The sequence below is a fragment of the Emydura macquarii genome, unplaced genomic scaffold, assembly GCF_026122565.2.
Source record: "Emydura macquarii macquarii isolate MOO-44397 ecotype Brisbane River unplaced genomic scaffold, CSIRO-AGI_Emac_v2 contig_3470, whole genome shotgun sequence".
Classification (NCBI taxonomy): domain Eukaryota; kingdom Metazoa; phylum Chordata; order Testudines; family Chelidae; genus Emydura; species Emydura macquarii.
In genome coordinates this window covers 7,526,657-7,547,804 of record NW_027133607.1, presented here as the reverse complement: position 1 = coordinate 7,547,804, position 21,148 = coordinate 7,526,657, and the positions used below count along the sequence as shown (strand labels likewise).

Sequence of the window (21,148 nt, the reverse complement as noted above, 5' to 3'; positions counted from 1 at the left end):
TCTGAAGAAGACATACTTGGGTCACTGGATGCAGTGGTCATTGGCCTAGTGCAAGGCAGGCCAGAGTCCAGGAGTTGACTCTCTTGCTCTTCCAACAGGAGGTGGGAATTGTGAGCCTCCAAGGCAGTGTAGACCATACCGGGCTCCCAGCCCTCCATTCCCAGGAGTACTGCAGTTTTGGAGGAAAATACTTCACTAAAAGGTGCATGAGCGGTGAGGGAATCAGAGCCGGGATGGAGAACGGCAACCAAGGATGACAAGGCTGGGACAACCAAAGGCCTTGTGAGACGGGCGAGAGGCTGCGTGACATCTCCCCACAAGCACTGATTCAGGTAAGCTTAATTTTTCAGTACATGTTTAGATCCTACGGAGGTCAAGCATTTGGTTAAATCCCTTTGAAGTCAACGGGTTGTTCACCACGTGCTATCTGGAATAGGCCGGGATTGAAGCAGGTGCTCAAATGCTTTCATGCATCGGGCCCTGCGGACTGTCGTTACGCACACGCATGCAGGCGCTGAATGAATTGCTGCGATGCAGTCGCTGCAGTGGAGGGACCGCAGTCTCCATTGCAGCGACTCTGACCCCTCGTAGGTCCAGGCCACGCCTCGGGAGTAACCTCAGCGCTGCTGCAGACTCACAGCACATCCGCCTGCAAAGCAATGGGAGCCCCTTCCTCCTGTTGCCGGGACAACGTACCTCCACCCACCCACCCCACCCCCCGTCCCACACACACACACACACACACATGCGCGCACCAATGGGCACATCAGGGAAAGGAGTAAGACTCACAATGCTTCCAGGTGATCCGGGCGGCCCAGGCTTCCCCTGCGGAGACACAACGCCCCCCATCAGAGCCGGCTCTAGACCAAATGGCGCCCCCAGGCAAGGAGCGTATTCACCTCTCTCCCCCACCCCCATTTCAGCACACCCACACATGTGTACACTTTCACAATTACACAGTAAAAGGTTCACAACATCGCAGCTGGGCTCTCACTTCACTTCAATTCGTTCGTAAATCTCCCGGGCTGCCTGGCGCCCGCCCCACCCCTTATGTACCCACGAGGGCCTGGCTGGCCACATGCTAGGAGGTTCGAGGAAAATGTCGTTCTCAGAAAGTCTGGAAGGTTCCACAAGATTCTACAAAGGTCCAGAACATTTTAGGAGCCTAGTGACCAGTGAATGCACGTACGGGATACCGGAAACATTTTACTTCAAAACATTCCCTTTCCTCTTTTGTCCCTAACAACAAAAACAGCCCCCTGAGCCTGGTACCCCCCGCATCCCCAGCACCCCAGGCGGTCACCTTCCCCCTAAATCCAGTCCTGCCCCCCAAAAAGGCAAGTGGTGAAAGTCAGCATGTCAGACCCCAATGAGACTCTCTCCTGCAAGGTTAAAATGGGGAATGTCCAAACCTACAGCTTCACCCTGGTCTCCCCTCTCTCTGGCGAATCCCTGGGAAGAGGAGAGAGAGGCAACGTGAGACCATCTCTAGGTGGAAAAGCGTCGGAGCAGCTCCCCCTGCCTCAGACCAGCTCAACATATGCTGAGCCTCTGCATCTAATAGGGTAAAAATGCAAGGGGCTTTTCCTCAGTGGTTGGCAGAGGAGATTTTGCACACTCGTGTGGTGTATTTCAAAGAAACTTTATTGAGGGTGCAGGAACAAAGCACCCCAATGTGCAGAGAGAACAGCAAATATGGCTGGCGACTAGCTTGGCTTAACAGAGAAATCTTTGTCGAGCTTAAACACGAAAAGGAAGCTTACAAGAAGTGGAAGCTTGGTCAGATGACTAGGGAGGATTATAAAAATACTGCTCGAGCACGCAGGAGTGAAATTAGGAAGGCCAAAGCACAATTGTAGTTGCAGCTAGCAAGGGACGTGAAGGGGAACAAGAAGGGTTTCTACAGGTATGTTAGCAACAAGAAGAAGGTCAGGGAAAGTGTGGGCCCCTTACAGAATGGGGGAGGCAACCTAGTGACAGGTGATGTGGAAAAAGCTGAGGTACTCAATGGTTTTTTTGCCTCTGTCTTCACAGACAAGGTCAGCTCCCAGACTGCTGCACTGGGCAGCACAGAATGGGGAGAAGGTGAGCAGCCATCAGCGCTGAAGGAACAGGTTCAGAACTATTTAGAAAGGCTGGACATGCACAAGTCCATAGGGCCGGATGCAATGCACCCGAGGGTGCTGAGGGAGTTGGCTGATGTGATTGCAGAGCCATTGGCCATTATCTTTGAAAACTCGTAGTGATCGGGGAATACCCTGGATGATTAGAAAAAGGCAAATATAGTGCCCATCTTCAAAAAAAGGGAAGAAAGAGGATCCAGGGAACTACAGACCAGTCAGCCTCACCTCAATCCCTGAAAAAATCATGGAGCAGGTCCTCAAGGAATCCATTTTGAGGCACTTGGAAGAGAGGAAGGTGATCAGGAACAGTCAGCATGGATTCACCAAGGGCAAGTCATGCCTGACCAACCTGATTGCTTTCTATAATGAGATGACTGGCTCTGTGGATGTGGGGAAAGCAGTGGACGTGATATACCTTGACTTTAGCAAAGTTGTTGATATGGTCTCCCACAGTATTCTTGCCAGCAAGTTAAAGAAGTATGGGTTGGATGAACAGACTATAAGGTGGATAGAAAGCTGGCTAGATCATTGATTTACAAGTTGATATCTAGTTGGCAGCCGGTAACACGCAGATGGCCCCAGGGGTCAGTCCTGGGGCCCGTTTTGTTCAACATCTTCATTAATGATCTGGAGGATGGGGTGGATTGCACCCTCAGCAAGTTTGCTGATGACACTGAACTTTGGGAAGTGGTAGATACCCTGGAGGGCAGGGATAGGAGACAGAGTGACCTAGACAAATTGGAGGATTGGGCCAAAAGAAATCTGGTGAGGTTCAACAAGAACAGGGGCAAAGTGCTGCTCTTAGGAGAGAAGAATCCCATACACAGCTACAGACTGGGGACCGACGGGCTAGGCAGCAGTTCTGCAGAAAAGGACCTGGGGGTAACAGTGGACATGAAGCTGGATATGAGTCAGCAGTGTGCCCTGGTTGCCAAGATGGCTAATAACATATTGGGCTGCATTAGTAGGAGCATTGCCAGCAGATCAAGGGGAATGATTATTTCCCTCTATCCGGCACTGGTGAGGCCACATCTGGAGTATTGTGTCCAGTTTTGAGCCCCCCACTAGAGGAAGGATGTGCACAAATTGGAGAGAATCCAGTGGAGGGCAATGAAAATGATTAGGGGGCTGAAGCACATGACTTATAAGGAGAGGCTGAGGGAACAGGGCTTGTTTAGTCTGCAGAAAAGAAGAATGGGGTGGGGGGGATTTGATAGCAGCCTTCAACTACCTGAAAGGGGGTTTCAGGGAGGATGGAGCTAGGCTGTTCCCAATGGTAGTATATGACAGAACTAGGAGCAATGATCTCAAATTTCAGTGGGGGAGGTCTAGGTTGGATATTAGGAAAAACGTTTTCCCTAGGAGGGTGGTGAAGCACTGGAATGGGTTATCTAGGGAGGTGGTGGAATCTCCATCCTTGGAGATTTTTAAGGTGCAGCTTGGCAAAGTCCTGGCTGGGATGATTTAGTTGGGGAAGATCCTGAGGTCCCTTCCATCCCTAACCTTCTATAATTCTATGCACTCCTGGGGTATCCATAGCAGAATTCTGCCTTATGTCTGGTGCTTCCGGTTAATCAGACCAATTATTCAAAGTAGTTCCACTGCTTCCTGCTGGAGAGCAGACCTTCAAGACAAGGCCAGCCACCCTACATCACACAGAGGGAGAGGAGTTATGAGCCTCTATTTTTGCCAGCTACAGTATTGTCTCCTGAGTTCTCCTTCCTTCCTTCCCCCACTCCTTTGATGACTGAACTTACATCCTTTCCTGGCTCTCCCATCTCGCCTTTGATCCCCTGGTCTCCAGGACGTCCTGGAAGCCCTAAAGGACCCTGAAAAATGATTCAAAGAAACAATCATGAGTGGAACAAAAGGTTGATCTTTGCACATGCAGCCCAACGGGCGTCCCAGGCCCTGTCCAACAGCACAGGAGGTGCAGAGGATTTCACCCTATGCACACATCTGAACTCTCTGTAGTTTTCATTTGGGAGGTGACTATTTGTGCAGGTGAATTCCAGGGCTGGTGGTCGGTGCTGGATTGAAAGCCCTAGGGAACGAAGTCTTGTGTTTATCCACTGAACAGGTACAGCAGGAGCAGTGGCAGGGCAAGCTTTCCCTCCTCCTGGAGGGATCCCTTCAAAGAGATTCAGTCTGCAGGGCCATTCAGTCTCCGATTTCTCTAAAGAGTCTCCCAACAAAAAGGGACAGTTCGTGTCAACTAGGGCCGTTGGTGCTGTGAGGTAGACACCTGCCTCCTGGGAATCTGGGCTGAGAACCACTAAACTCATTGCCCAGATCTCATTTTCCCTCACTGATCCCTTCTATAACTACGAGGACATGGAAACCCTAGTGCTGGAAGGATGCCACTGACGCAGCCATGACAGCTCCCATTTTGCCCCCTGGAAAGAATTCTTACCCTGATTCCTCTCTCTCCTGGCTCCCCTGGGGCACCTGCTTCTCCCTAAAGGAAAGAAGAACAATGTTTTTAAAGCCTGCTCAGCAGTCTCAGGGGTGTCAGGCTGCAGCAGCTCTTGGGACATGAATTACGCAGCACTTATGCCTGCAGGAGCCAGTTCAAATGGAGAGAGTCAAGCCCACTTGTCTGCCCAGTGGCTTTGAATAAGGCACGGTCTCTTCCCCCAGCACCCACAAGAGGGGCCAGAGAAGCAGTCAGTGATGAAGATGGGGTGGGACATCAGAGATGCAGTAAATGGGGGTGACATTGCAGAGGGTGCCCAGAACTGGGGTAAATAGGGGCAGATGTTGCAGGGAGATGCCAGAGTTGCAATAATCCTGGGGGTGCGGGGAGGTCTACAATTCTCCACCAGTCACCAATGAGATTTCGGGAACATCTCTTGCTTCTCACTTCCTCACAGGCTGGTGACTACCCCCAGCAAGTCCCGTGTCGTCCCCCCAGCCTCCTGTCCTCTCCGGAACTTGAAGAACTATCCCAAAAGGAAAAAGGTTCTGAAGTCCAGTGAGACAGTTTGGTTGCAGCTTTGGCGGGTGAAGGAAAACCTAACCAGAGTTGGACCCAGTCTGGGGGATATTTCAATAACTCGGTTTGGTTGAGCCAGGCTGCACCCAATGCAAACCATGTGACCTCCCCCCCCCATGCCTCTCATCTGAATCGAACCCACCAATGTGGGGATAGAAGAAGGTCTTTTGGGATGTGGGGGCCACATCAGAACAGTTTTACAATAATATTTATCAGGAGGCCCCTCGTTCTACTGCAGACGACAGCAGAGAGGGCTCCAAACGCTCCACGGCTACGGGAAAGCACAGAATTCCCATTGTGTTACCTTGGTCCCTATGTTTCCTTTCTGCCCTGGTTGTCCCTAGAATGTAACACAAAGTGTCAGGTTAAAGTTCAGTTCGTGAACAGTCTTGTTATTCTGAATTTCCTAATTGGATTAAAGTCCCTGGTTTGGTTTTGATCTTCCTGTTGCCAGTGTAAACAAGGAATAACTCCTCTGAAGTCAGTGAGGTTACACAAGTGTAACCTGAGATCAGGATCAGGGTTCTTCTCTTTAATCCTTTTCTTCATGGATCAGTACGTACCAGGGACACTGGGCTCTAGTCTGCCACAGGACAGTGTGATTGTAACTCCAATGATAGAAAGGCTCTTGGATGCGCAAACTCCTTGAACTAAAGGAGAGTTGCCCTTGGCTGTCATTAATAAAGAGTCTTATCTGAGACCTGTATTAAAACTCTCTTGGGTGGGTGCCTGTCTCAATTCTAAGGGCCCAGTCTAAATATACTAGCATGCCCTAAAATATCCTTCAGGGCTGGTGCAACATCATCACACTAAGGTGCCACGGTGCAATGTCAAGTTGTCGTGATTTGATGACATGTTGTCATGATCTGATGATGCGATGTCAAGATACTGCAACACAAACACCATGGTGCAACACATTTGTCCCACGTTAGCTGAAGTTGAAGAGAGAGTGCGCTCTGACCGGCAGATACGTACCCTAGAATACCCAGGACACAACCTCATTGATGAAGGGTGCATCATCTCACCGACTGGGACAGAGCAGAGCAGCATTTTGCCTGACTTGCTTATTAGCCCAGGATTGTACCTGAATTTCACTTAGTGTGTAATGGCTCACAGACTGAGCCATTTCACCTAATTACTGCAGGATTCCCGTCTTCCGTGCCCAAAACAAAACCAACACCCACCAGTTTCACATAAACCGTTCCCCCTTGTCAGATGCTAGCAAGGAGCCATTTTTAATTTGGAAGCCTCTTTTTTTCTTGTGCTTAAGAAAATGGTACAATTAGGCAAACTGGGCTGAAATGACCGGTCTTACAGGACCATTAGTTTCTACTTACATCTTTACCTCTTAGTCCGGTCTCTCCTGGTTTCCCAGGTACTCCTGGTTCACCTTTCTCTCCCCTCGGACCCATTTCCCCCTGGAGAAAACAGTGAACACACCTGTTGCTTTCTTCTACTGCATTTTGTACCCCTGGAGTTCTAGACTGCTATGTGCTGTGGGTGTGTCTTTTTCTCTGGGTGATAGCTGTGTCTAGAGATGTGAAACGGGCCCAGCTAAACATCTCACTTGCATAGGGTTTGTAAAAGAGGAATTCTATACTCATTCTTATCGGTGCACACCAGGCTCACCATGTCCCCTTTGTAGGCCTAAGTATAAATAATAGTATGAACCAAAGGCTGTGAACCAGAGAAGATCTGGCTTTGGCAAAATAGCAACGCACCAGCTGTCAGCTAACTAACACTGTATGTCTACATGGCCAGCGGGACTGTCGGCAGTGCCGGATCGATTCTGCAGGATCGATTGAGTGGCAGTGGAGACCCGCTCAATCTATCTGGAAGTCGACACCATTACTCCATCCCCGCAAGAAAAGTAATGCTGCATCAACTGGAGGGCATTTCCCATCGGTGCAGCTCAATGGGGATGCCATGGTAAGTAGAAGGTAGGACGTCGACAGGAGATACGCAAGCTATGCAGATACGCAAGCTACGTAAATCTGCCAGCGGTGTGGACCAGGCCTAAGTGAGCACATTCCTGACTGAAAAGGACTGTACAAAAACACACAGATCTCTCAAGTAAATATGCAAACACGTTCTTAAGGGGTAGTAGAAGAACATATCGACCCCCTCATAAGATAAGGAGGGAATGACAGGACAATGGATGAGGATGTTTTGTTCTAATTAGCAGGTACCAGAATAAAAATACGGGTAGCTAACAACATCTGGAGTGTAATACGTAACTTGTTTGTATCAATTGTCTGATGTAAATAGGATGAAATTCAATAAGGATAATAAATGCAAAGTACTCCACTTAGGAAGGAACAATCACGTACAAAATGACTGCCTCGGAAGGAGTGCTGTGGAAAGGGATCTGGATGTCATAGGGAATCACAAGCTAAATAGGAGTCAGCAATGTCACACTGTTGCAAAAAAAAAAGCAAACATCATTCTGGGATGTATTAGCAGGAGTGTTGAAAGCAAGACACAAAAAGCAATTCTGTCTACTCCGTGCTGATAAGGCCTCCACTGGAGTATTATGTATAGTTCTGGTCGCCACATTTCAGGAAGGATGTGGACAAATTGGAGAAAGTCCAGAGAAGAGCAACAAAAACGATTAAATGTCTAGAAAGCATGACCTATGAGAGAGTTTGAAAAAACTGGATTTGTTTAGTCTGGAGAAGAGAAGACTGAGAGGGGACATGATAACAGATTTCAAGTACATAAAAGGTTGTTACAAGGAGGAGGGAGAAAAATTGTTCTCATTAACCTCTGAGGACAGGACAAGAAGCAACGGCTGAAATTACAGCAAGGGCGGTTTAGGTTGGACATTAGGAAAATCTTCCTAACTGTCTGGGTAGTTAAGCACTGGAATAAATTGCCTAGGGAGGCTGTGGAATCTCCATCACTGGAAATTTTTAAGAGCAGATTAGACAGACACCTGTCAGGGATGGTCTAGATAATATTGTCCTGCCATGAGTGTAGGGGTCTGGACTAGATGACCTCTCGAGGTCCCTTCCAGTCCTACGATTCTATGATTCTTATGTATAAAAAGAAAAGTCATAGGAGGAGTATGTTTGTGCTAACCTAGGGGACAGGACCCCGGTGTCCTGATGGAGCTGGTCCCATTGTCGCGGGCATACATGTGCTAATGTATCTGTAAATATTGAGCCAGGGCCCTCGTACCATGCTTCATTGACAATAAACCTGGTCAAGCACCTTTGCACTGAACCAAGCCTGTGGTCTTTTTTATAAGTAACATTGAGGTCTGCTGAATCAGTAAGCTGCATTCCCGGCTAGTGCAGCAGACATCGGAGCGCCAAGAACAGCAGGACCGAGCAGCCGCAACGATTCTCCAGAGCACTAACACCACCCTTCCTCACCCAGCCGCCCATCACCTCTCTCCAATGGCTCCCCCACTCTTCCACCACATTGAGTTAAAACTTCTTGTCCTCACCCTTGTGAGCCTTCCTAGTTCCCCTCTGGCCTACATCTCCCAACCACTTATGCGCACCCTCCCCCATCCCCCAAGTGCACCCATCCCCAAGCAGCCGACGGTTGTCGTGCCACGTTTCATGAAGGAACAGTCTCCCAAACCAAAATTCTTCTCCAGCAAGGTCTAGGGAATACCAGGAGAGAAATATCATCATTAAACCGATCTTTTGCACAAGGGTCCAGACTGACAGAGGCACTCCGGTACCTACCTCCCACTGAAATCAATGCAAGTCAAGTGCCGAGGTACCTTTGTGAATCTGAGCCAAATGCTGTGTCTAGGCTGTTTTCCGTGCCCTTGCACACTGGTTTGGCACTTTGGAAAGCATTTAGAAGATAGCCAGTGCTGTTCCTCTGTATCTCCAGAAGGAATGGAACGTGGGTTACACTGGGATCGAGGTCTCTCTAGGCTTCTGCACACATAGCAATGGCTTGGACACCCCCTCCTGGCGTGTGAGGGTTAAGCAAGAGGAGACCACAAAGAGGCAGTTTTAGCCTGTCGTCTTGCAGTGTGCAGGGCCCCAGCTCTGCTGAATGGAGATTCCAGCAGAGCCACCATTTGCCTTGACGCCTCTTCAGTCTTTACAGCTTTCCCACCCCAAGAATGGCCACTGTAATCCTACTCTAATGGCATCATTTTTTAGATTGCAAAACCCAACTGACCAAAGTCCATGCGGGCGATGCAAGCAACACTTGTGATTTTGCTTTGCACACTGCCAGCTCTGCGCTCACTCACCTTCGGGCCATGCTTGCCGGATAAACCCACATTCCCCTGTGGAAAATCAGACGGTCGGTCACTTGGCGAGAGCAATGCATGCAGATGTCACTTCGCTGTGATCTCAGAACCCTAGCACCACACGATCAACAGCAGATCAAACACATGCCAGTAACTCCCAGACACCCTGGCCTCAGCTGGGAATGTAGGCACCAAGGCCAAGGTTTTTAGGCGTGATTTTGGGTACCCAACCTGAGATACATCAAAGGGGGCCTGGGTGTCAGAAAGTGCTAAGCACCCCCTCTTTGCAAATAAGGCCCTTCTCAAGTTGGGCTGTCAGAAATGACAGTCACTATTAAAAATCTTGGCTTAAGTATGCCCAAGTCTTCCAGTTCGTGGCCAGACACTGAAATGGACCTTCCATGGCTGGAGACACGATGTGTCTTTGACCTGCAGCAGCCAACACCAAGTGGGACATGTAGGGTCTCCAACCAGCAGTTCTACCTAGTGAGCCAAGTGGAGCCTTTCCCCTGGCGTAGCTGTTAGAAGCCGTGCTACGGGTGCCTCTGTTCTAAGCCGCCCTCTGCACCTCTGCAAGGCACCAGGCTGCACGGCTACCTGCTCTTTGCTTGCACGCTTTTAGCAGCTGGACAATGTGCTGTCACGGCGGGAGGGAGAGGAAGCATTATTTTTTAATCGCAAGAGCTTTGATTGTCCACATTTCTGTGTCGCATATGCCAGAGTCCTAGAGTTTAAGGCTAGAAGGGAGCACCAGATAACCTAGCCTGATTTCCTGTACATCACAGGCCACCCTTGCCCCCCACCCAGCCCTCCCCACACCCAGCCCAACAGCGTGACAGCCCTCAGGACGCCGACCTGTTGTGTTCCACAGGCAGAGAACAGGAGGGACTGAGATGCAGCCAGGCTCCTGCAATGGCAGGGACCTCATTAAGTGATAGATCCAGGTGGTGCCACAAGGGACCCTGGATCTGCACCACAGGGGTAGTTCACCCAGGCTACCACCTCATCACCTTTGCTCTGCAGTCTCACAGCCTGCAGTGAGTTGCCCTATAATATAATCAAGCCCCGGGGGATCTGTATAGTGTTTAAAGTGCATCCCTTTTGTATCAGAAGCTACTGGATTCATTTGGTAATGCCAGGCCATACGGGGTGAGGCCAGATTTTGCTCTCAGTGTAACCCCACTGAAGTCACTTTAGTTTCAGTGCAGCTGCCCGGAGGGAATGGAGCCAAACAGCACTCCGGGTCTCTTGTTTTTCATCCTTTCCCCTCTTAGTTCACATCCATCGCGTGGCCCCACTCACCCTTTCACCCATGTCCCCCTTCAATCCCGACTGCCCTGGAATGCCGAAACCGGGACTTCCCTGTGGAGACAGCAATGAACACAAAATTCATCAAATTCACCATGCTGCTTGCAATATAACTTAGCGATTTTTTTGCCCTCCTCCCTGTCCCGCCTCCCTAGGAAGACTGAGATGAGGCTGTCTCTCCCACCAGGTGTTAGCAGCGTTTAGCTGGGCTCAGCAACCAGCATGGAGGATTTCAGGAGGAGACAGTTCTCATCAAAGGCTCCTTGGCTGGTTTGGGCCGGGATCCTCCATGCACATCACAGTGAAGAAGCCACATCTGGGGGCAAAGCGACATTGCTGGAATTCTGCTCAGTGAACCGAGTGAGAGCACGACTCTTGTTTCACTGCGATCGCACCAGCTGCCTGCCCGACTCTGCATTAGCATCACCCTTCTGCTCCGAGCCTACTACTAGCACCCCTGAGAATCTTCCTCCAAACAATCCTCCCCGCCCCAAACACCAGCTGGAGGTTGCCTGACCCTGCTCCACGTTAGAACCCTGCAGTGGGACTGGGATCCCACAGGTCCCATTGGACCCGCTGCCATAATAGTGAGAGCGGGATAAAAAAGGCCAGAAACAACGCGGGGGTGGTAGGAGTGGGAGAGGGTATTGCGGGGCAGGACGGGGGCGGGATTAAAAGAAATAGTCCCGCGTAGGGGGACTATTCTAATCCACGTGTCATCCTGCTTCCGTAACGTGCCGTGCAGTGCGTCCACTGCGTCAGCCTTTTATGGCCTCCCTCTCTTGAGTCCACCCACTCAGGGCTCAGGGATGCTGACCTGCTTCCTGTTCAGACTACGATCACTGAGGGTTGCCTCCAGACAGCATGCTTTGGGCTGCACAAGACACAGAGGGAGATACAGTCCCGCCTCCAGACAGCTTCCAACTACACAGACAAGCCTTTGCCTTTAGGGTCAGATGGAAAGGAGACATCTCCCACCCGATGCACTTCCAGCAAAGACAGATAGGAAGTGAGGGGAGACACGCATTGCTGGACTTCAGGCCTTCATTGTCACCCTTCCTCCTTACAACAGATGTATCTCAAAGCCTTTGGCCTCAGTAAACATCTGGGGCTACCATGCATGGACCGTGCACACCGGTTTGGCTTAATGAGAAGTTCATGGAGACCCACAAGGTACAATTGGAACCAGCAAAGGAACTGAAAGGTTCCAGAGCCACAAGCATGGTCTTTACCTTCTCTCCTTTATCGCCTTGCTTTCCTTTGTTTCCCTCTGGTCCCGGGGGGCCGACGGGTCCAATGTCTCCCTATGTATGAAGAAGACACAAAGTTAGCGACACCTCCTTGTTGCTTGCCCTTCCTGTGTAGCTACTGGAATCCATGCTGTTTAGAGTTGATGGTTTTCAACCCAGTCTGAAGACTAATTTCTTTGAGAAATCTACCCATCTATCTTAGGGTTTTGTCCTGCTGCCCATCACCATAATATCTGGGTGCCTACCATATAAAATCGATATCTATAGTTAAGTCCCAAGTGGATTCTATGAAGTCTGTGGCTCTGAAAATAATATCCGTAGCTGTGAAAACTGTTTAATTGGGAAGGAATTAACAGAGTTAGCCAGCCTTTGCTCTCACTTACTCTGGTTTAATTCCATTGCAGTAACTCCTAATTCACACTGGTGTAAATGTGGTGAGAATCTGGTCCAATAGTTGTCTCCTGTGACGCTTCAGAAGAGACTGGTATTTTACCAACATAAACGATAAGAGGTCTGGAGAATAGGAGGGAGAAGGCTGAGGACTTGGCAGACCCCAACACTCTGCCAGGGCTCCCCGGAATGGCATGAAATGTTTTGAGACACAAGCAGTGGCCAAGGGAATATTGCTAAGTCCCCTAATGGAAGTTGGGTCGCATGAGAGGATTCACATCTTACAGGAGTGCCCCATGGAATGGAAACAGTTGGAGAACAACAGGGATGAATGGACTGGCACGTTCAAGCCCGGAGAAAAGGAAAAGCAGTAGTTTGTCAGGTTGTAAATGGGGGTGTTAGGAAGAGGAGAAGAGGGAGATATTAGTCCCCTGAGTCAACAAAGGCCGAACTAGCCAGGAGGGCTGCAGGGAAAATGTAACATAAGTTCTGTAGTTCTAAGTCTGGCAATGAACTGCTAAGGGAAGCACCAGTTAGAACGTTCCAGGCCAGACGCATCCATAAAGGGTTAAAAAAAGCGGAAATTAAATCAATCCTGCCGTCAAGCTGGAGCATGGTGTGGCCAGCACAACAAGCGGTCTCGTCCACTGCCACGAAAGTCCCTGGATTTTCGAAACTCAACTTGCTCTAACAATGTCAACACCTCCTCCACTCTAGACAGAGGCCAGATTCTGTCTCGGGCATTGGAACTGTGCTGTACTAACTTCCTTAACCAGTACCCCCAAAATCTACCCCCAAACTGACACTGGAAGCAGAATGGCTGGAAGCAAATTTACATCTCCTGTGTGTCTAGATGTCATGGGAGGGTTTAAATTTGCTGTATATAAACCAGAGAAAGATTAATGAGGCAGAATCATTGTTGTGGATCATGTGTCATTACACCCACACCTTGAATGCAGTTTCCATGTGAGGAGAGATTAAAAAGACTGGGACTGTTCAGTGTAGAACAGAGACGACGAAGGGGGGATATGCTAGAGCAGGGGTTCTCAAACGGGGGGTCGTGACCCCACAGGGGGTCGCAAGGTTATTATGGGGAACGGGGGGTCATGAGCTGCCAGCCCTCCGTGCATGCCAGTTAGGATGGCATGGGTGGGGGGGTAATCACTTTTGGGGGGGAGTCATCACAGCCTGAAATATTTTCAAAGGGGGTCCCAGCGAAAAAAGTTTGAGAACCCCTGTGCTAGTGGTCTATAAAAAGATGAACGGTGTGGGGAAAGCGAATAGGGAAGTTTTATTTACTCCGTCACCCAACACACAAACCAGGGGGTCACACAATGAAATTATTAGGCAGCAGGTTTAAAACAAACATAAGGAAGTATTTCTTCACACAACAGTCAACCTGTGGAACTCCTTGCCAGGGGATGTTGTGAAGGCCAAAAATATAATTGGGCTTAAAAAAGAATGAGATAAGTTTATGGAGCATAGGTTCATCCATGGCTATTAGCCAAGATGGTCGGGGATGCAACACCATGCTCCGGGCGTCCCTCAGCCTCTGACTGCTAGAGGCTGGAACTGGACATCAGGGGATGGATCACTCAATAATTGCCCTGTTCTGTTCAGTCCCTCTGAAGCACCTGGCACTGGCCACTGTTAGAGACAAGGATACTGGGCTAAATGGACCACTTATCTGACCCAATATGGCCCTTCTTATGTTCCAACCTCTGTTCACTTGAGCTCCATCACTTCGTGACGCCAGTCTCTGTATACCCCAGGAGTCTCAGGGAGTAGCATGGTAATCAGCCCTTGTCTTCTTAGACAAAGGTCTCATGACAGTTTAATGCTGGGCTGCTACATTAACTTACTCTGACACCCTTCTTGCCTGGAGGTCCAACAACCTAGGAGAAAAGCAAGCCACATAAGTGTCGTCTTTATGTAGAGGAATGATCTCCCTGCCACGGATGGATATGTAGATCATGTTACACTGGCATTTTACAGGGAGGGGAACACACAACTCGAATTCCAAAGCAAAATAAGTTCAGTCTATTTCCATTATCCGACAGGACTTTGCATCCCGTGTTTTAATGGCAAAAGCTGACCCCTGTACTGTACCCAACGCCAGAGAGGACTATAGGCCTGGTCCAAAACCCACCGAAAGACTCCCATTTATTTCAATCGGCTTTAGCTCCGGACCTATCTAAGCCCAAGAGTGATTCACCTTCAGAGCAGAGGGGTCAGTTAACTGGTCAAGACTTACCCAGAACAGAGCAAGGACTGGACCTATGCCCACGCTGAGCTTTGATATCTCAACAGGCCTCAGCATCTATCAGAATAAATCCAAGTGCCCTGGTAGTGCCAAAATCAGCCCTGTGATAACTCTCATAACAGGAGATCAGATTAAACGAATGGGATTAGGCTGCAAGATCTTTGGGGTGAGGAATGTCCTTATAGTGCCAGGCTCAGTGGGGCCGCAGGCTTGATTAGGACCTTCCAGGAAATAGCATGTTGCAGAAGAAATAGTGGGAATTACTACGGTGGAACTGGCTTTCAGAATCCCAACGCCGAGGATCCTGATTTCCAAAAGTGAGTGCAACCCATGACTCCACACCTGCCCAGGGGAATGTAACAGTGAGCACAAACAGACAGGTCAGGGAGACACGTCTTCCCGCGTTCTTGATCTGTTCATGCTGCCCGCGGTAAAGCTGGGTGTTCAGCAGCACAAGTCGTGTCTGTGTTGTACACGGAGTGCTGCAGTATCTGGTACGCGGAGGGAAGTTACAAGAATGATTATCCACTCGTAGTTACCCCCATCGCCGGAGCACCTGGAAAGCCTGGGCTCCCCTGGAAGGAAAGAGTAAATAAATGAAGTTAACGGTTAGAAAATGAAAAGCATTTGTGCTTAAAAATCCTAAAGGATAATTTCTTAAACCAGCTCCCAGCTCAGGCACAGAGGGACAGGAGTAAAACATTAGGCTGATGTTGTATCTCTTTCATTGGCCCAGTGACCAGTCATGGTAACTATGAATTGACATGAGGAACAAGAAGAATCGCTGGCCCAGGGAAACAGAGTGAGATGACTCTCTTGCCTGGGGTTCAGGCCTTCATCTGAGATGTGGGAGATCACATTCAAATCCCTGCTCCACTTACTACCTAATTGCTTATACTAAGTGGCGCAGATTGAGAGAGCTCTGGAGCAGGATATGCCATAGCCTAGTGATGGGGGCAGTCACCTGAGAGGTGGGAGAATCAAATTCAATTTTTTTCTCCATTACAAGCAGAGAGGAGAATTGAACCAGGGTTTCCTACCTCCTGATGAGGGCCCCAACCACTGGGCTAAAGGAAACTACCACCCCTCACCTTTTTGTGACTCCAGTCCTTTTAAAAATGCCAGAAACAAGCTGCATTGTTTGACTTGAAATGGATTTTTTTCTAGTTGCCGAATTTTTTTTGCAGCTTTCAGATTCGGTTTGACCCAAAATGAATTTTAAAAAAATTTTTTTTGGAGCTGCCAGTGAAATGAAAAATCAGTTATTCCCCCTTGCTCTGCTTGGAACACGATGGAACAGAAGAGAGGAAACATGTAAGGGGAACTAAACACAGTCACTACTTTAAGGGTGTCATCTGATTATCAGGAGTCCTGACCCTAGCTACTAGAGTTAAATGACCCCCTCCTGTATCACTTACCTGGTCTCCTTTCTGCCCCACCATTCCTGGAGGACCCTGTAAAACATCAAAGGAATGTTTTCAAGAGGTTAAAAATACTTCAGTCATTTAGTTACGGAGTCCCAAAGCGACCACATTGTACGGCAAGGACAACAGCAGTACCAGCTTCCTCAGCTCATCCTGCCAATGTGCGTCAGCCGTGACATGCAAGAAAGAGGAGAAGGAAGTTTTGTCTTCCTGGCCCATTCAGCCATTGAGGACTGATCAAGACTGCCCCAGAAAGGGATCTAAATGTGGTGATGATTTTAATAAAATGAAAACTTGTCCATTAGGATGTAGAACAAGATCACCAGATCCTGGCACATAGGCTACCCGTCAGCCATCAGACAGGTACAACATTTATCAGGAACCTGATTTGAATAGGGCAATCTAGACGCAATAAACTCTGTGTCCCCCTAGTGAGCTTTTCAATACAACCTGAGCCTCACCCCATCCAGAAGCTCTTCTTCAGAGTCTTCCAGCCAGATCCACACACCCCCATACAAACCTTACTAGAAATGCTGTTCTCATGAGGTTTCCCACCCCATTTTTAAGTGACAGCTGTTTGAATACAAGACCACCAGGCACTCAGGCCGGCCCTCGCTGTAAGGGATTTGGGGTGAGAGAGAGAGAGAGAGAGATCTGCCAGTCAGTAGAAAACCTAAAACAAACCAGTGGCAAACTCTGACGAGACACCCAAATCTCACCAGGTTGCCGTTGTTGCAGGAGGCTAATGCTAATTCAACCTGAATGCAGCCATTGAAGACTCGTGTTAAACAAGTGCCTGATTCTCATTCACATTATGTTCCTTGCACATCATTCTGGCAGGTAAAAGGCCCCTTTAATGCCCCTTTACCCAGAGTGGTGTAAAAGGGGAATTCATGTAAATGAGAGTCAGGTCCAGCATCTGTAGCAACAGGAGATGCCAAACAGAGACTACAATGAGCCTTGGTGAGTGGCTTCAGAGGCACCGCAGGATCTGGAAGGAGCTGGTCCTGCGATGGTCTCATCAAGAAAGGGTTTGGGCTGGTCTCAGGGGTTACATGCAGGGTCATTCTGATAGCAGCTTCTCAAGCAACTTGACTGGCTTACAGCAATTCCTTGAGGTCCTTTCGGCCCCATTTCTCCACGCTCCCCCTGCAAATGATAGAAAATACAGAGAGGTATTAGGTGCATAAGAGTTGCCAGAACAGACCAATGGTCCATCTAGTTCAGTGTCCAATCTGAGACAGAGCCCGGTGCTGGAATCTGCAGAGGAAGGCACGGCCCCTCTGTGCAATACTACACCACCAGGAGAGATATCTTCCTGTCCCCAGCTGGTGATGAGTGCGTGTCCTGAAGCATGAGGATTGGTAGCTTATTTTTATCCTCACTACTGTAGTTGCAAATGCTAATAAAAATGCCCAATTTTATTTTGATCCTTGTTTTAATAATTAAATGAAAGAGCAGAAGGAATATGCCTTGATGGTCTGTAAAATAACAAATATGAATAGGAAATATTCCTCCAAAGAAAACTTCAACAGGCTAAGATAACTCAGACACATGGTCTGATGCCAAACACACTGGTTTTAGACCAGTGTAACTCCACCAACTTTATCTTTGATCTAGACCAGTATAACCAAGAGCAAAACCAGACCCATTCTCTCTCCTGTGTTCAAGTGTCATTTATTTCTATCACTTTAAGGATCCCTCTCACCTTCTCCCCTTTGACACCTGCTTGGCCTTTTTTACCCTGGAAAATGAAAGATGCTTTTGTCAAGACAAAGATCCATTTGCTGAGAAATATCAACCAACAAACATGCAAGCCCTGCACTCTGCAGAAGAAAGAGCTTTGGATATTCCTTCTCCAGGAGTTTCCAAAGCAAGAGGAAAAATATATCTTTGTTTTAATATCAATAGACTTTGCATTCATGTATTGCCCTTCAGCTGAGGATTTCGAAGAACCAGACAAACAATAATTAATCCTCACAATATTGTGTGTATTATGGTAATACCAGCTGAGATCGGGATCCCATTTTACTTGGGTAGTTTGGGCTCTAAATTCACTCAATTTTTTTAAAAACTTTGATTTTGGTTCACCCAAAGCCCTACCCTTGGGCCAGTCGGTCCTTTTTCTCCAGGCAATCCTGGTTCACCCTAAACAAAAAAGAATGGATGTTATTTCCCTGACTGTCCTGTAGTCAGTCTCAGAAAGAGTTAATTATATGTCTATATATGCCTAAGGTCCCTTACAGAAAACACTGAGACAAGCTTTTTTCAAAGAGGTACAGTTGCATGTGCAAAAATGCACACACCAGTGCATGCCTACATTTGTGTACACAGTACCATGAATATACATGCAAAGGGCAAGTTAGAAACCAACTGGGAGATGGCTGTTCGCACATGCAAATACACAATTCCCATGCACGGTGGTAAACATGCACTTGGATTTTTCCATACACAAGCAGGCTTGGCTATCAGTATTGGCAGGGGAGGGAGGGAAGGCAGTTCTTTAGAAAGCAAGTTCTCCGTTAGCTAGAAAAGATGGTCTGAAGTGAGTCACACGTCGGTCTCCCAGATCCGCTGCTCTGAGGAATCCTCTCAAAGCAAGAGCCAGCTGATGCTGGAGAGGCAGGGAAAAGAAACTGTGATAAAGAAGATTGCATTAACCGGACCAGACCATTGGCCAGTTAGGATCAGCATCCTGCCTACAGCAGTGGCTGATGTCCATTGCTTCAGGGGAAGACAACTGCCTATTCAATCATGCATCTAGCTACTCATTCAGTGCTCCATGTGCGAGCCGGAAGATCTTCCCATGAACCCTTCATGCCCTGAAATTTGATTATCTTTCACATACCTACAACTGTCAGTGGCTAAGCCCCTCTCTAGGTCTTTTTGTTACATCAAGAAACCACAGTATTTGATGCACTGATCCTTGCCCAGTCACAGGCTGATGCATCAAGATTTTCCTCACTCCCGTGTGGCAAAATCCTCCCCGCTCTCCCCGAGTCACTTCCCCAACAATCATTGCCACCCATTTGTGAGGGGACACTGTCAAGTACACCTTGTACACGGTAGTTGTTGAGCTGCTTTCCAGCCGGTCAGGCTTCTGCACCATAGAATCGTAGAAAATGAGGGTTGGAAGGGACCTCAGGAGGTCACCTATTCCAACCCCCTGCTCAAAGCAGGACCAACCCCAACTAAATCATCCCAGCCAGGACTTTGTCAAGCCGGACCTTTAAAACCTCTAAGGATGGAGATTCCACCACCTCCCTAGGTAACCCATTCCAGTGCTTCACCACCCTCCTAGGGAAAAAGTTTTTCCTAATAGCCAACCTAGACCTCCCCCACTGCAACTTGAGACCATTGCTCCTAGTTCTGTCATCTACTACCACTGAGAACAGCCTAGCTCCATCCTCCCTGGAACCCCCTTCAGGTAGTTAAAGGCTGCTATCAAATGCCCCCTCACTCTTCTCTTTTGCAGACTAAACAAGCCCAGTTCCCTCAGCCTCTCCTCATAAGTCTTGTGCTCCAGCCCCCTAATAATTTTTGTTGCCCTCCTCTGGACTCTCTCCAATTTGTCCACATCCTTCCCGTAGTGGGGGGCACAAAACTCTACACATTACTCCAGATGTGGCCTCACCAGTGCCAAATAGAGGGCAATAATCACGTCCTTTGATCCACTAGCAATGCTCCTACTAATGCAGCCCAATATGCCATTAGCCTTCTTGGCAATAAGGGCACACTGTTGACTCATATCCAGCTTCTTGTCCACTGTAATCCCCAGGTCCTTTTCTGCAGAACTACTGCCTAGCCAGTCAGTCCCCAGTCCATAGCTGTGCATGCGATTCTTCTGTCCTAGCTGCAGGACTCTGCACTTGTCCTTGTTGAACCTCATCATATTTCTTCTGGCTCCATCCTGCAATTTGTCTAGGTCACTCTGTATCCTATCCCTACCTTCCAGTGTATTTACCACTTCGCCCATTTTAGTGTCATCTGCCAACTTGCTGAAGGTGTAATCCACCCCATCCTCCAGAACATTAACCAGATATGGACTGGCTACAGAGCTGTCTTCTTAGAAAGAGACAGACCAGATGTCTTCACTAGAAGATTCTTTAATGTACTGCCAGCAATGGCTGAGGTTGTCTTTAAAAAGGTATGTTAACTAGTGGCAGACGGGTATAATACAGTTTAACATGCTTTTACAGACATCTTTCGCCTTCCCAGCCTCCACCAGGAACCTACGCATTCCCAGGCTGGGTCAGAGCAGAGACCACCAGATGCTTCAGAGGAAGGCGCTCAAACCTGATGTTAGGCAGATGTCGATAATCTGTCCCCCACTTTTGGATTTATCCTAAACCCTAATACTTAGAGATCAGATTAAGCCTTGAAGCATGAGTTTTAATCTCTCTTCAAAATGTATGGAGGTTGGCATTAAGTACTACAACTCTGGGTATTCTGGCTAGCCATATAAATAGGAACTCAGGATACAGGACTCAAATGGGCCTCCTGGGTCACTAAATCCAGTCCTCTGTCATCACAGGCAGTCCTGTCAGATAGTCCCATTCAGAAATTTATCAAGGTCCATCTTAAAAATACTGAGGTTATTTGCGCCACATTATTCCTTTGGGGAGGCTGTTCCAGAACCTTATTCTTCTGAGGGGTAGAAACCTCCTTCTAATTTCCAGCCTAAATGTATTCATGACCCATTTATACCCATCCAATCTTTTTTTTGTTGTTTGTTTTTGTTTTTGTCTTGCTGGATTCTTGCCCTCAATGCCATCCTGTGGCAGGGAGTTCCACAGTCTAATTATGCCTTGTGTGAAGGACTTGCTTTCACTGGTTTTGAGTTTGGGGGCAATGTCATCTCATTCTATGCCACCAGGGACATCCCTCCACCTTCCCCGTCACAAGGCCACCACCCGTTTCCAAGCAGCCTGGCACAGGTTCAACTTGCATGAGTGTTTTCAATACGCGCCTTTTGTCCTTGCGTTCCAGGTGGTCCCATTGCCCCCTGAAAAATAGAGAGAGAAGAGAGAGCTCAGCCCCTAGAACTCAGTGCTGGCTCCTGTCTTCTTCTTCATCATCACCACCTTCTGGGTTTCTCTCCTTTTTTGACCGCAGCAGCAGTGCATGAGTTTCAAATACGCCCCTCCATTGTGATCCAGCTATTTACAAAGGG

General features: G+C 48.4%; 1 protein-coding gene across 1 annotated transcript in view; it reads right to left on the bottom strand.

Moving 5' to 3' along the window:
- Nucleotides 1–21,148, bottom strand: part of LOC137144555 (collagen alpha-1(VII) chain-like) — a 188,413-nt gene that overhangs the window by 108,569 nt on the left and 58,696 nt on the right. Inside the window, exons 38-53 of the mRNA XM_067534946.1 lie at nt 20,945–20,980; nt 18,079–18,123; nt 17,684–17,719; nt 17,080–17,124; nt 15,970–16,005; nt 15,091–15,126; nt 14,151–14,183; nt 11,881–11,952; nt 10,643–10,702; nt 9,341–9,376; nt 6,456–6,536; nt 5,423–5,458; nt 4,537–4,581; nt 3,881–3,952; nt 1,417–1,452; nt 790–825 (exon numbers count right to left, since the gene is read on the bottom strand). Coding sequence (XP_067391047.1) covers nt 790–825; nt 1,417–1,452; nt 3,881–3,952; nt 4,537–4,581; nt 5,423–5,458; nt 6,456–6,536; nt 9,341–9,376; nt 10,643–10,702; nt 11,881–11,952; nt 14,151–14,183; nt 15,091–15,126; nt 15,970–16,005; nt 17,080–17,124; nt 17,684–17,719; nt 18,079–18,123; nt 20,945–20,980 — 741 coding nt within the window. The remainder of the gene's footprint in view (nt 1–789; nt 826–1,416; nt 1,453–3,880; nt 3,953–4,536; nt 4,582–5,422; nt 5,459–6,455; nt 6,537–9,340; nt 9,377–10,642; nt 10,703–11,880; nt 11,953–14,150; nt 14,184–15,090; nt 15,127–15,969; nt 16,006–17,079; nt 17,125–17,683; nt 17,720–18,078; nt 18,124–20,944; nt 20,981–21,148) is intronic.